At 42.3% G+C, this 15,689-nt stretch overlaps 1 protein-coding gene across 8 annotated transcripts in view; it reads right to left on the reverse strand.

The window, feature by feature from the left end:
• The window catches only part of otud7a (OTU deubiquitinase 7A), a 152,604-nt gene that overhangs the window by 94,601 nt on the left and 42,314 nt on the right, over positions 1-15,689 (reverse strand). For 4 of the 8 annotated variants that reach the window (XM_072552769.1, XM_072552768.1, XM_072552767.1 and 1 more), the window contains one exon: positions 3,982-4,136. The exons of 1 other annotated variant lie outside the window; for it this stretch is intronic. In XM_072552769.1, the coding sequence (XP_072408870.1) occupies positions 3,982-4,066 (85 nt within the window). In that variant the 5' untranslated portion in view covers positions 4,067-4,136. Of the gene's footprint in view, positions 1-3,981; positions 4,137-15,172; positions 15,369-15,689 lie in introns of all 8 variants that reach the window. 3 more of the 8 variants (XM_072552766.1, XM_072552763.1, XM_072552762.1) reach the window with 1 other exon arrangement.

Here is a 15,689-nt window from a genome sequence, read left to right on the forward strand (position 1 = left end):
AGATCAAAGAAACATAAGACTACCAGTGTTTATGGCACTATACTCCAGAAAATGCCAATGTCTTCATAATAGGAGAACAGAAAGGGAAAACTAAATCACGCGGAGCTTACATCTCCGGGACACCTGCACCAATTAACTGCACGACTCCGTGGCCGAACATCTCAACTGTGATAGCAGAAAAAACACAGAACGGTGAAAGAACCACAAAAGTTTACAGAAAAGCCACACACACGGACCAGATCCTAAACAACAACAGCAACCACCCAAACACACACAAGAGAAGCTGCATAAGAACCCAGTTCAAAAGGGCCACAACACACTACAGCACTTCCAATCTGCCAAGAGAGGAACAACATCTCGACAGGGTGTTCACCAAAAATGGATATCCCTGCAACTTTATCCGCAGATACCTAACAGACAAATAATGCAACGAGGACTTGCTGTGACCTAACACACTAACTAGTCAACATGTTAAGTTTGCTCACTGAGCTGGTCGGTTTATTCTCAGAAATTTCACCACTTTGCTAGTGAACATCAGTGAGCCTCCATTGAAGCGCTGGTGTTCTGTCCCACTTTCAGTTTGTGTGTCTTGGTCTGTTACGGTCGGTGATAGCATTTCCCGTTCTTTTTCTCAGAGGTTGGTAAATGGGGTCCAAATCAATGCGTTTAATGATGGAGTTCTGGTTTGAATGTCAAGCCTCTAAGAATTCAGTGTACACGAGCACCAACTAGCCACCAAAAAGTCATGACTAACTATCACTAATATCCTTACACACAGACAAAGGTGGACACCACTTCGACTGGGAAAACGCATCCATCCTCTGACAAGCTAAACAAAGACACACACAGGAATTCCTAGAGGCCTGGCATTCAAACTGGAACTCCATCAATAAACACATTGACTTGGACACCATTTACCAACTTCTGAGAAGAACTGGAAATTATATCACCCATCATAACAGGCAAAGACACACAAATAGAAAGTGGGACAGAACACCAGCACTTCAATTGAGGGTCACTGATGATGTTACCTAGCATGGTGAAAAATCATCTGAGAACAAATCTACTAGCCCAGCGAGCAAACTTACAACCTCAACCTCAACCTGAGCTGCAAATCTTCAAAAATTGCTAACCAGTCTACAGTTTATAAAAAACGCCATGGAACTATCAGCCAGATTCTCCGACCACTCAAGTTCATGACAGCCCATAAACCGATTGACATGCTCAATCAACAGCTCACCAGAACAAAAGACCCTAGACCCATCATGTGCAAGTCAAACATAATTTACAAGATCCCATGCAAAGACTGCACAAACACCATATGGAACAAATCGGCAGACAACTGGCAATCCATATCCACAATCACCAACTAGCCATATACACCATGCCCACCTGCCTCTTGTAGCCATACACACAGATGATAAGGACTACAAATTCAACTGGAACAACACAACAATAAGACAAAGCTATTCAGATGATAGTCAGAGAATTTCTCGAAGCATGGCACTCATCCATGGTCTCCATCAATAAACATGTAGACCTAGACCCAATATACTGGCCACTACTATGAACAACTGGAACCAGCAACCAGAAGCAGCAGGAACGGAACCAAATGAATTCCAGAAGACACAGTATAGCAGGGCTACACAGGAGGTTGCAAAGCAATGAAGATGTCACCTAGATGGGGGACAAAATGTCTACAAATCAACTTCCAAGCTTGGCAAACATAACGACAACTATGGCAACCAACACTCAAGCTACAAATTGTTTGGCAAACCGTGAATTATTTGTTCCTTATCACCCATAGGCTCTCACCAGACTGCAGCACAAGCTATTAAAAGCATTGGCTCATTATAAAACTCTTTTGTCATTGGCAGCAATCCCTTGCAATTAAGGATAATATCCATCAGGCATGAGGAACCTTCAGATGACTGGGGAGGAGAAAGTGAGGACTGCAGATGCTGGAGATCAGAGCTGAAAATGTGTTGCTGGAAAAGCACAGCAGGTCAGGCAGCATCCAAGGAACATTTCTGGCTGGTCCACAAGTTTTCCTGCAGGACCTTGAAAGGGAATCCTGTCTCTCTTCTCGAACAGAGATATCAACCAGTCTCCTGAGGCCATGCAGACTGGCAAAATACTGTAGGTCAATTTGGAGATTGCTCAATGAAAGATCAATAGTAGTCTAATGTACTCTATTTCAATACCCTTGCTGCCTAGTAACGTAAGATGCCAAGTTATCTTCTCAGAGTAGTCAGTTTTACATGAGACCTTGAAAATGGGGATCAAATTTTATTTTACCACTTACTGTATAGATAGAGTCATAGTCATAGAGATGTACTGTATGGAAACAGACCCTTCGGTCCAACCTGTCCATGCCGACCAGATATCCCAACCCAATCTAGTCCCACCTGCCAGCACCTGACCAATATCCCTCCAAATCCTTCCTATTCATATACCCATCCAAATGCCTCTTAAATGTTGCAATTGTACCAGCCTCCACCACATCCTCTGGCAGCTCATTCCATATACGTACCACCCTCTGCATGAAAACATTGCCCCGTAGGTCTCTTTTATACCTTTCCCCTCTCACCCTAAATCTATGCCCTCTACTTCTCAACTCCCCGACCCCAGGGAAAATACTTTGTCTATTTATCCTATCCATGCCCCTCATAATTTTGTAAACCTCTATAAGGTCACCCCTCAGCCTCCGATGCTCCAGGGAAAACAGCCCCAGCCTGTTCAGCCTCTCCCTATAGCTCAGATCCTCCAACCCTGGCAAATCCTTGTAAATCTTTTCTGAACCCTTTCAAGTTTCACAACATCTTTCCAATAGGAAGGAGACCAGAATTGCACGCAATATTCCAACAGTGGCCTAACCAATGTCATATACAGCTGGAGCATGACCTCCCACTCCTTTACTCAATCACTCACATCGCCATGACTTTGTAGTATCCAAAAGCTAAAGTTATCAAAAGTATATGGCATAACAATATTTATCATCATAATTTTCCTTCATTTCACAACACAGTGTCCTCAAAGTCATGTTATTTTAATTATACATTCATACATGTGCAGAACAAAACAGTGGCCAGAAGAAAGCGTTTTTGCCTGATCGACACAAATGAAACTCCCTGAATCGAAGAGTCCACTCAAAATCACTCTATGCTAGGGGAATAGTGGTGGAGTTCTCAGAATATGGAGTCATTACAGGAACAAAGTCATTTCATGTCAATCCAATAGATAAGAAGCCATCAAGGCTGATATCTGTAAAAATTGAGCCCTCAATATTACTGCTAGGAAACGCACTTTCTCTTAGGTAGGAATTTGATGAAGGGCCCTGAAACAATACAGAAATGGCATGTTCACACACAGTCCATCTGGTTTTAAAAGCATCAGTATTTTCATGGAGAAACAAGAACAAGACAGAGGTTAAACAGTCATGATTTGGAGATGCCGGTGTTGAACTGGGGTGTACAAAGTTAAAAATCACACAACACCAGTTTATAGTCCAACAGGTTTAATTGGAAGCACACGAGCTAGGAGCGGCGCTCTGAAAGCTAGTGTGCTTCCAATTAAACCTGTTGGACTATAACCTGGTGTTGTGTGATTTTTAACAAGGTTAAGCAGTTTATTGAAAAGCTACATATGAACAGACATACATTCTGACCGAAATGGACTAAAGTAGCTTCAAAGAATACTTTTTCCCCACTCCTGCAGAATGTGAACAACTAACACGAGTGGCGGTATTCTGCAGCATTGTAACAATTTAGTGTGGCAGCATAAAAGCAGCAAAGCTGGCCAATAATCAACCAAAAAGTCATACTCCTACATCATGTGGTCAAGGTAAGAAATTCTAAACATTACAACTTTACATGGTAAAACCTATTGAAAAAAAGATGTGCAACAAAATATTCTACCCTTTTTCACTAAAGATTATACAATACCATATAACAATGAACAATATTTCAGCATTTAACTCACCTTCCAGCAGGTCTCTTGCCAGACCAGGTTCTGCCCCAGTGGAGCGAACAAAGTCTGACAGGACCGAATCCATATCAAATGTCATGTGATCATGTAGATGCTCTACTTGAAGCACAGCAGAACTGGTTTTGGTCTCAAGACTTTTAGTCAGTCATCTGTTAAAAAAAATAAATAGCAGTTTCCAGGGCATATAAAACAAACTTTATGTCAATATCAATCCAGGACAAGCCCACGGCTGTTGCCCTCTGATTGCTGCAGTCAGTCAGGGAAGTACAACATCCTTCACAGAATTACTTGCTTGTTTTCTACTGCTCAAAGTAATATGAATGCAGCAGCTCACTCCTAACTGTTTGTACCATCCAGTAGCTGTGAAAGTAACAATTCCACCAGTGTGTGACAATGACTCATACCTTATGAGTCAAAAGAATCAAGAAAACAATCCACAACTGCAACCAGGATGCAGTTAAAGATAATGACTATTCCATTTCACCACAATAACTAATTAAGAATTAAAAACCAAAGCAACTCTCTCTTAGCCAATACAAAACAAGCCTGTTTCACCTAAAAAGTGAGATGCTGAAATCCGAACAAAAAAGTCTAAATAGCAGGTAGCATTACATCGTAACTTAATTTAGTTAAGGCCTACTTCTGCTCCAATTTTGAATAAACATCACAGCAGTACTTCGAGCAGATATTTGTGGTAGATCGCCCAGCGAAGCTAAATGGATGGAACTGAGAAATAAGAAGGGAGTGATAACTTTGATGGGATTGCACTATAGGCTCCCATATGGTCAGTGGAAAATTAAGAAACACACATATGTAGGGAGATCGCAGATAGATCTAAGAATCATATTTTTTCAATAGTAAGGGATTTTAACTTTCCACACATCATCTGAAACTGCTACAGTGTTAAGGGCTTGGATGGAAAGGAATTTGTTAAGTGCATTCAAGAAAACTTTCTCAATCAATACATGATGGCCCTTCTGGGGGAGGGGTAAAACTTAACTCTTGGGAAATATGGCAGAGCAAGTGACTAAGGTGTTAGTTGGGGAACAGTTTGGAACTGGTCCACAAGATAAAGTTCTAAATGGGGGCAAGGCCAATTTTCATGGTATTAGACAGGAACTCTCAAAAGTTGATTGGGGCAGGCTGTTTGTAAGTAAAGGGACATCTGTTAAGTTGGAGGCTTTCAAAAGTGAGATAACAAGAGTTCAAGGACAACATATTCCTTTTAGTGTGAAGGGCAACGTTGACAGGATGAGTGAACACTGGATGTCTAGAGATACTGAGGCTCTGGTCAAGAAAAAGAAACAGGCACACATCAACTCGGATCAAGTGAATCCCTTCAGGGATATAGGGAGTGTCGGAGTACACTTCAGAGGGAAATCAGGAGGGAACAAAGGGGACATAACTTAACCTTCACAAATAATGTTAAGGAGAATGTGAAGAGATTCTGCAAGTACATTAAGGATAAAAGAGTAACAAGTGAGAGAATAGGGCCTCTGAAAGATGAACTAAGTCATCTATGAGTGGATCCACAGGAGATGGAAGAGATGCTGAACAAATATTTCATGTCAGTATTTACTGTGGAGAAAGACATGGGAACTCAGGAACTCGGGGAAATAAATAATGATGTCTTGAAAAGAGTCCATATTACAGGCGCTGGAGGTCCTAAATGCATAAAGGTAGAAACATCTTCCCTACCTGAAGAAGTGTATCCCAGGATATTTGTGGCAAGCTTGGGAAGAAATTGCAGGGCCCTTCGCAGAGACATTTGTTTTTTGTGTCAGACACAGGTGAGGTGCGGGAAGGCTGAAAGTAGCTACTGTTGCACCAATATTTTAAAAAGACTGCAAGGAAAAGCTTTGAGGATTCCAGACCAGTGAGCATGATGTCAGTGGTGAGTACTTTGTTGGAGGGAATTTACATCCATTTGGAAAGGCAAGGACTGATTAGGGATAATCAGCATGGCTTGGTGGATGGGAAATTGTGTTCCAAAAACTTGATAATTTTTTTTTTGAAGAGGTGAACAAGAAGATAGATGAAAGGAGAATGGGAGACATTATCTATGTGGACTTCAGCTAGGCCTTTGACAGGGTTCCACATGGTAGACTGATAAGTAAGGTTAGATCAAATGGGATCCAGGGAGACTTAGCCAATTGAATACAAAATTGGCTTGATGGCAGAAGACAACGGTTGTTGTTTAGACTAGTGGCCTTTATCAGTAGTGTGCCACAACGATCGATGTTCGTTCCCCAACTAATGATCCCTGTTGTTCATCATTTATATACCATATACACACGAATAATAATCAAATTTTTTAAAGTAATTTTTAAGGTTACATTTATGGGGTCGACTATTACATGGACACTATTTTTGAGGGGCTGAAATTCAGTAACAGAAGCCCAAGTGATCTCTAAACAACAAAGAAAAATAAACATTGAATTGTGGTGATTCAGAAAACCCGGAGGGGAACAAAAAGGGAGATGGCCTGGAAGACCGGGACAGGAGTGGAACAACGGCAGACTAGAGAGCTGGAGCAGAATGTGACGGCCGGCACACTGACTCGTAAATGTTGATCTACTATCTGTGAATAACTAGGGTCAACCGTTACACAAGGTATCCGGAAAATTCCAGATTATTTGGCCAAAAATAGGGGGTCAAGTTTACATGAGATCAACTATTACTATTTGGATGAGAATATAGAAGGCTTGGTTGGTAAGTTTGCAGATGACAACAAAGTTGATGGTATAAGTGGACAGTGAATTTTAAGAGTACAACAGGATCTTGAATAACTGGGCCAAAGGGTTGAGTAATGGCAGATGGAGTTTAATTTGGAAAAATGTGAGGTGTTGCATTTTGGTTAGACAAATCAGGGCAGGACTTACATAGTATTTGGAAGGCTCGGGCCCTTGGAAGTATTGTCGAACAGACTGACCCAGCGGTGTAAGTACATAGTCCCTTGAAAGTGGTGTCACAAGTAGGTAGGGTGGTGAAGGGGCATTTGGCACGCTTGCCTTCATTTGTCACAGCAGTGAGAACAGAAATTGGGACATCATGTTATAGATGTACAACACACTGGTAAGGCCAGATTTGGAGCACTGTGTACAATTCTGGTCACCCTCCTACAGGAAGGATACTATTAAACTGGAAAGGGTGCAAAAAAGATTTACAAGAATGTCACAGAGACTGGAGGCTTTGAATAGGCTCAGACTTTTCTCCTCTGGAGCATAAGATGCTGATGGGTGACCTTATAGAGGTTTATAAAATCATGAGGGACATAGATAAGGCGAATAACTAAGGGAATAGGTTTAAGGTGAGAAAGAAAGATTTAGAAGGAACCGGAGGAACAATGTTTTCACACAGAGAATGGTGCATATATGTTATATACATGTAACGAGGAAATGGCCGAAGGAAATGGCCGAGGAGAGTAAAATTACAGCATCAAAAAGGCATTTTGATAGGAAAGGTTTAGAGGGATATGAACCAAACGCAATTGATTGGTACAATTTTCAGGAGCTTCCCAAAACAAACTAAGATGTGTGAAAAAGACAGAAAAACACAAAGATATCATAATCTCTATAAGTGCCACTATAATTTAATGAAGGAGCTTTGACATCTTGAGCACGAGCTAGAGATTTAGCTTTTCTGCTCCGAAGCCTGTAAGACGATATTATTCTAATTTTAATACTGCTGCTTTTGTTTTTGTTGGGTTACTGGAAAATTCCTTTGCACAAAGGACTGTGCAGACAAGATATCTTGGTTACAATGTTTGTGAATATGACATTAGTATTCCTTTCTTAAATTCTGAATAATAAAACAGAGCCAAAATTAATGGATAAAATACAAATTAGCAAGAGGGAGCCAGAGGACAGATTTTTGATGAACCCTAGAGGTGCCCTGTGTAAGGGGAAAAATAGACTGTTTGGAGTCTACAAAACAGTGTGTTCAACAAAAAGTCTTTACTGACATAAGCTTAAGACTTATGCCTATAATGTGCATGGTAGAAGTCACATGGCTTTGGCAGACTAACAGGAACATTTGTGCATGATTATGCTTTAATCCAAATTCCACTTCCTATACAAAAAAATTGCATGCATTATCATGTATATTTGCAGTTACCCAACTTACCAATCATATGCCTTCCTCATGCCTTAGCAGGTAATTAAGCTCATTAGTCTACACACATGCATTATTTGCACATTTTCCTTGAGTTGTGCTGATCTCTTAGTAGTGTGGGCATGCACGTTGTCATTGGAAGTTCATTTAGCTGTTCTTTTCCAAGGGAGTATCATTCCTGAATCATTCACTACAGCTGCTGTGATACTGTTAATGTTATTTCTGTTGGGTTGCTGCAAACCCTTTCTCCGATTGATGTGCAAACTGTACAGGTGGTGAATTCACCTATTCCTGACCAGACATGTGCAGCTACTCCAGTTAAGGAGATGTGATGATATATCCACTGCACATGATCAAAGAGATAACTGTTCCATGCACATCCCAATTTGGCTGGTTTTTGTCAAGTGTTGAAGGTTTATACTTTGCCTGGCTCTCCAATGTTTAGCGGTCTTGTCAAAATGAAATTTGGTTTTATGCTGTTTCATCTTGATTTTGCCCCTCACACTGGTTAGTATTTCTGGCTTCAGTAGCTCCTTGCTATTGGAAGAGTAGTTTCTACGCAGTGTGGCACTGGTCTTTGTTCTGGATTATTTTCCATTCTGTCAGTATGCTTTCCAACTTGAGAATTTCTTTGCATAAATATGTGGGATTTGCTTGATATCTTAATGATTCTTTTACCGTTTTCACTGCTGCTTCAGCCCTTATTTGACTGGGATCATGTGGAAATGATGTGCGGTGCAGTTAATGAAATGACAATTCCTCACTCATGAATTGTGGCTCATGCACATTCACGACAATGTTGGATTGCTGTAATTGTCAGCATTCACTTTTAGAAATTTAACAATTTCACCTGTAGTCATTGAGAAGGCTGGTCCACTTCAACAGTGGCCTGAATAGTATTCTACAGTGATAAGATAAATCTGTTCCTCAGCTTCATCCATGGCCTTTCTGGGGTGTTGTGTGTCGACAACAGTTCTCTAGCTTGTTTAGCTGGTGCACATTACAACAGAGCAACTGGCATAGAGCTGGCTCATTCCCAGAATCTGCGCAGTTGCAGTCACTCGAGCCATCTTCCACTTCATCTGAAGCTCTAAGATAAACCATATCCACAGTAACACAATGTATAAAACTCTGGAGAAGGTGGGGGGAAAGAACTTGCTAAACACCCCCTTCATCCTGATGGCCACCTTTGTGTACGGCTGCATTAAGCTGTGTATAGAACTCCATGTGCAAACACAAAATATCACTGAGATCCTACCTGTCCCCAGTATTGTAAAGAACGGGCCTGGCCTCGTTGCCACGGATTGCTCAAAGTAGTTTGACCATTCTATATCACCTGTCCTTAAGGGAGGTATTTGCAAAGAAAATCACCTTTGACCATAAATCCATCAGGAAGTGGTCAGCAGGTAGCATCCTTGAGACCCTGTGGGAAAGAGGGGGTGAATCCTGTCGGGTTGTTCCCTGAGCAGACTGTCAGTCATTTGACACAATGACTCAACAGAGCTTTGCAGCAAGTACCGAGATATCGCGTGGCTGGTGGTGAGAAGTACATTCCCTGTTAGATCCTGCATGTATACCCAGACTCTCTGCACCATCGCACATTGCCCCTGAAGCTGCTGCAGAGGGATAGAGATTCGCACATCTCCTACTGAAATGTGCCTTTGCAAAGGAAGTCTGCAGAGAAATGCAGTAGTCTTTGCAAAGGTTCATCCTGAGCGACACAGGATTCTTATGTTCTGTTCTCCCGGAAGCATACTGAGACAAACATCAAATGCACCTGGAGGACCATCAACTCAGTGAAAGATGCTCTCGGGTCTGCCCGAAACTGGTTGGTCTTCCGGAGCAAGGTCTTGACCTCATCCAGGTGTTGTAGACTGGCACATTCCAAGTTTCAGGACTACATGCCGAGAGACACACTAAAGCTTGGGGCAGCTGCTGCCAAGGTGTAGGTGTGCGTGACCACTGTTCATTCTGCCCAAGTTAAATGGGGGTCCATTCAGTTATCAGACCCTCTCGGTGCCTCAACTATATCAAATATATTCTTGTAAATAAGAAATGCTTTTGGTTTGTTTGCTGGATAGAGTTAAACTCCAATATTTGTTTAAAACCCAAAAGAACTGCGGATGCAGGAAATCATAAACAAAAAACAGAAATGCTGGAAAAGCACAGGAGGTCTGGCAGTATCTGTGGAGAAATCAGAGTTGACATTTTCGATCCAATTATTCTTCCTCAGAGTGGACTATAAAAACTCAGTTTTCTCTCCACAGATCCTGCTAGACCTCAGAGTCACAGATTTTCATCATGGTAACAGACCCTTCAGTCCAACTCGTCTATGCCAACCAGGTATCCTAAATTAATCTAGCGCCATTTGCCAGCACTTGGACCATATCCCGCTAAACCCCTCCTAGAGTTCTGAGAGAGGTTGCTGAGGAAATAGCAGAGGCATTGGTTGAGATCTTTCAAGAGTCACTGGAGTCAGGAAAGGTCCCGGACGATTGGAAGATGGCTGTAGTAACCCCCTTGTTCAAGAAAGGATCAAGGCAAAAGATGGAAAATTATAGGCCAATCAGCTTAACCTCGGTTGTTGGTAAAATTCTAGAATCCATCATTAAGGATGAGGTTTCTAAATTCTTGGAAGAGCAGAGTCTGATTAGAACAAGTCAACATGGATTTAGTAAAGGGAGGTCATGCCTGACAAACCTGTTGGAATTTTTTGGAGAGGTAACAAGTAGGTTAGACCAGGGGAACCCAGTGGATGTGGTCTATCTGGACTTTCAAAAGGCCTTTGATAAGGTGCCACACGGGAGACTGCTGAGCAAGGTGAGGGCCCATGGTGTTCGAGGTGAGCTGCTGGGATGGATTGAGGATTGGCTATCTAACAGAAGGCAGAGAGTTGGGATAAAAGGTTCTTTTTCAGAATGGCAGCCGGTGACGAGCGGTGTCCCACAGGGTTCGGTGCTGGGGCCACAGCTGTTCGCATTATATATTAATGATTTGGATGAGGGAACCGGGGGCATTCTAGCGAAGTTTGCCGATGATACAAAGTTAGGTAGACAGGCAGGTAGTACTGAGGAAGTGGGGAGGCTACAGAAGGATCTAGACAGGTTGGGAGAGTGGTCCAGGAAATGGCTGATGGAATTTAACGTGAGCAAGTGCGAGGTCTTGCACTTTGGCAAAAAGAATATAGGAATGGACTACTTTCTAAATGGTGAGAAACTTAATAAAGCCAAAGCACAAAGGGATCTGGGAGTGCTAGTCGAGGATTCTCTAAAGGTAAACATGCAGGTTGAGTCTGTGATTAAGAAAGCGAATGCAATGTTGTCTCTTATCTCAAGAGGGTTGGAATATAAAAGCAGAGATGTACTACTAAGACTTTATAAAGCTCTGGTTAGGCCCCATTTGGAGTACTGTGTCCAGTTTTGGTCCCCACACCTCAGGAAGGACATACTGGCACTGGAACGTGTCCAGCGGAGATTCACACGGATGATCCCTGGAATGACAGGTCTAGCATATGAGGAACGGCTGAGGATACTGGGATTGTATTCGTTGGAGTTTAGAAGATTAAGGGGAGATCTAATAGAGACGTACAAAATAATACATGGCTTTGAAAAGGTGGATGCTAGAAAATTGTTTCTGTTAGGCGAGGAGACTAGGACCCGTGGACACAGCCTTAGAATTAGAGGGGGTCATTTCAGAACGGAAATGCGGAGACATTTCTTCAGCCAGAGAGTGGTGGGCCTGTGGAATTCATTGCCACGGAGTGCAGTGGAAGCCGGGACGCTAAATGTCTTCAAGGCCGAGATTGATAGGTTCTTGTTGTCTAGAGGAATTAAGGGCTACGGGGAGAATGCTGGCAAGTGGAGCTGAAATGCGCATCAGCCATGATTGAATGGCGGAGTGGACTCGATGGGCCGAATGGCCTTACTTCCACTCCTATGTCTTATGGTCTTATTCATATACCCATTCCTTTTAAATGTTGTAGTTGTACCTGCCTCCACCACTTCCTCACTCCATACAAACACCACCCTCTGCGTGAAAAAGTTGATCTTCAAAACCCTTTTAAATCTTTCACCTCTGATCTTAAATCTATATCCTCTAGTTTTGTCTCTCCTATCCTGGTCAAAATACCTTGGCTATTCACCCTCTCCACACCCCTCATCATTTTATAAACCCTTAATGTCACCCTTCTGCCTACATTTTGGGGAAAATAGCCCCATGCCTATTCAACCTCTGCCTATAGCTTAAATTCTTCCACCCAGCAACATCCTTGTAAAACTTTTCTGCACCCTTTCAAGTTTCACAGCATCTTTCCTATAGCAGGGAGACCAGAACTGAATGCAGTATTCCAACAGTGGCCTCACCAACGTCTTGTATAGCCACAACATGACATCCCAACTTCTGTAATCAATGCATTCACCAATTAAGGCAAGCATAGTATGTGCCTGCGATACTACCTTGTCTATCTGCAACTCCCACTATTAAAGAAATACAAACCTGCACCCCACAATCTCTTTGTTCAGCAACATCCCCAGAACCCTACCATTACGTGTAAAGTCTGGTCTTGATCGGTCTTTCCAAATTGCAACACCTCACATTTTTCAAAATTAAATTCCACCTGCTACCCCTCAGTCCATTTGATCAATGTCCCATTGTATTCTGAGAAAACCTTCTTCGTTGTCCGTTACACCACCAATCTTTGTGTCATCTGCAAACATACCAACCATTCTTCCTATATGAGCATCCAAATCATTTATATAAATGATAAAAAGCAGAGGACACAGCACCGATCCTCGGGACACATCACTGGTCACAAGCCTGCAGTCTGATAAACAATGCTCCACTCTTAAATAAAGGGTGTAAACAGACAAATCCAACATCCTCCACTACTGCTCCCATTAGACACTTCGGGGACAGGGACAGCACCGGGTGAAACTCAGAGCAAAGCCCACACTGCTCCTTCAAAACAGAAAATAAAGCTGCCTTGAATCTGTTAAAGAAAAATAAAGATCCTATTACTCGGAGGAAAAACAAACAATTAACCAGCAAAAATGGCTCTCCCCTGACTGATCCCACCAACCTCTTTTGGGTAGGGACCACAGAGGACCAATATAAAAAGAGACTAAAGGAAAATCAAAGAAAACAAAAAAAAACAAATAAATAACTAAGTAAGTCAATGCCTTCTGCTCCATCCCCATCATACACTCCTGGGATAGAGACAACGAAGGATTAACATCCAGAGGATGTTTTCATGCTCATTCCAACTAAAAATAAAATTCTCTTCGTTCCAATCCTCATCAAGTACATCTGGGACAGGGATAATACAAGAGGTCCAAAATTGGAACAAAGGGCAAATAAAACAGCCCTCTTCCCAAGGCACCAAACCAGAAAACAAATGCAAACTTAAAAGGCAAAACAGAAACTTATACTACAGAAACAATTAACAAAATCAGAATATTATTATCCCGATTGATAATGCGCTCCAGCCCACACTACGCCCAGCATCTTGAAAGGCCTTGAATGTGCCACTGAGCACTGCATGCTTCCCCTCCAAGGACACCTGAGCGCAGATGTAACCACAAAAGAGGGGCAGACAGGCAGGAACACCAAGCTCCTCTCCAGGCTGCAGCATGGACCTATTAATGGTTATCTTGGCCAGGCCTAGATGCAAAGCCACAAGGCGGCTCATAGACTTGTCTACCGTACCCTGCTTCAGGTGACCATAGATCAGGAGTGTGGAGCTGAAGTGCAACCAGAACTTTAACAGCAGCCCCTTCAAAAAAACTTAAACGGGTCTGCAGATGAATGCATTATTTTCCCCACTGTCCTCTGTCTCCCACCTTCAAACAAACTTTATATCCAAATGGCTCGGTATCCCTGAATCCCACGTGATCTAACCAGTCTACCATGCAGAACTTTCAAGTCTTGCTGAAGTCCACACAATGTCCAATGCTCTTCTTCGTCACTTCTTCAAAATATTCAATCAAGTTCATTAGACACAATTCCCCATGCTCAAAGCCATGCTGACACTCTAATCAGTTCTTACCTTTCGAAATACATGTAAACCCTGCTCCTCAGAATCCCCTCCACTCATGTCAGGCTCACCAGTCTACAGTTCCCTTGCTTTTCCTGACCATCTTTCTTAAATAATGGCACCACACTAGCCACCCTCCAGGCTTCTGGCATTTCACCCGTGGCTATCTATGATCAAACATCTCAGCAAGTATAAAGTGAGGACTGCAGATGCTGGAGATCAGAGCTGAAAATGTGTTGCTGGAAAAGCGCAGCAGGTTCATGCCCGAAATGTCGATTCTCCTGCTCCTTGGATGCTGCCTGACCTGCTGCACTTTTCCAGCAACATATTTTCAGATCTCAGCAAGTGGCCCAGCAATCACTTCCCAAACTTCCCTCAAAGTTCAATGTTACACCTGATCAGGGATTTATCCACCTTTTTGCATTCTAAGGTGTCCAGCATCACCACCTCTATAATATGGACATGTTCCAATATATCACTACTTACTTCTCCAAGTTCTCTAGCTTCCACAGCCTTCGTCACAGTAAACAGATCTGTGAAATACTCGTTTAATATCTCATCCATCTCCAACCTCTCGATACAGAGACAGCATTGTTCACTTTTAAGGCGCCTTATTCTCTCCCTAGTTACTCTTATGCCCTTAATGCATTTTTCGATGCTCTTTGGATTCTTGCTAATCCTATTTGCCAAAGCTATTTCACATTCCTTTCTTGCCCACTTGATTTTCCCCTTAAGTATACTCTTACTGCCCTTATACTCTTCTAGGGATTCACTTAATCTCAGCTATCTATACCTAATATTTGCCTCCTCCTTTTTCTTGACCACAACCTCTAGTCATCCAGCATTCTCTACACCTACCACCCTTGTCCTTCACTGTAACAGAAACAGTATGTTCCTGAACTCTCCTTAAAGGCCTCCCATTTACCAACTAGCCCTTCACCTGTAAATAGCCTTTCCCAATCAACATTTAAAAGTTCTTGACTTTGCTTGACTTCAGGTATTGTTAAATTGTAAATTTTTCTTGTTCAGCTTCAGGCTTACCTGAAAAAGGTCTGTCAAGCAGTTCACTGTATTTTGATCGTGGTCAGCGATGGATTCTTCGATTGTGTCTCCACATCCATAAATAAGCAGATAATCCACTATAGTTTCCAGTCCAGGAAGATCACTAATGATTTGATACGGTTTGTGGTGATATTCTTCCAGAGCAGTGGAAATACCAAATGGCATGCAAAATCATCTGTATTTACCAAAGCGGGTCAAGAACATGGTTAGAAAATTGCTGCTTTCATCTGGCCTGATTTACCAGCAACGATCCTTCACATCTAAAAAAAGTGTTGAAAATTTTTGATGTTGCAAATTGTGGCAACTTTTTTTTCCAATTATTTGCATGGAATACCGAGATCCCTTCAGGGCCTTATTTAGATACTTGGGTCGATGCATACACTTAACTTTCCAGGTTGTTTCATTGCTACTATGCGGGTAACTCACTCTGTAGGAATTATCACTTCCTTAACTATGCCCTTCTTTTCCAGCTCTTCCATCTTGTCTTTGTGGCTGG

The sequence above is a fragment of the Chiloscyllium punctatum genome, chromosome 33, assembly GCF_047496795.1.
Source record: "Chiloscyllium punctatum isolate Juve2018m chromosome 33, sChiPun1.3, whole genome shotgun sequence".
Classification (NCBI taxonomy): domain Eukaryota; kingdom Metazoa; phylum Chordata; class Chondrichthyes; order Orectolobiformes; family Hemiscylliidae; genus Chiloscyllium; species Chiloscyllium punctatum.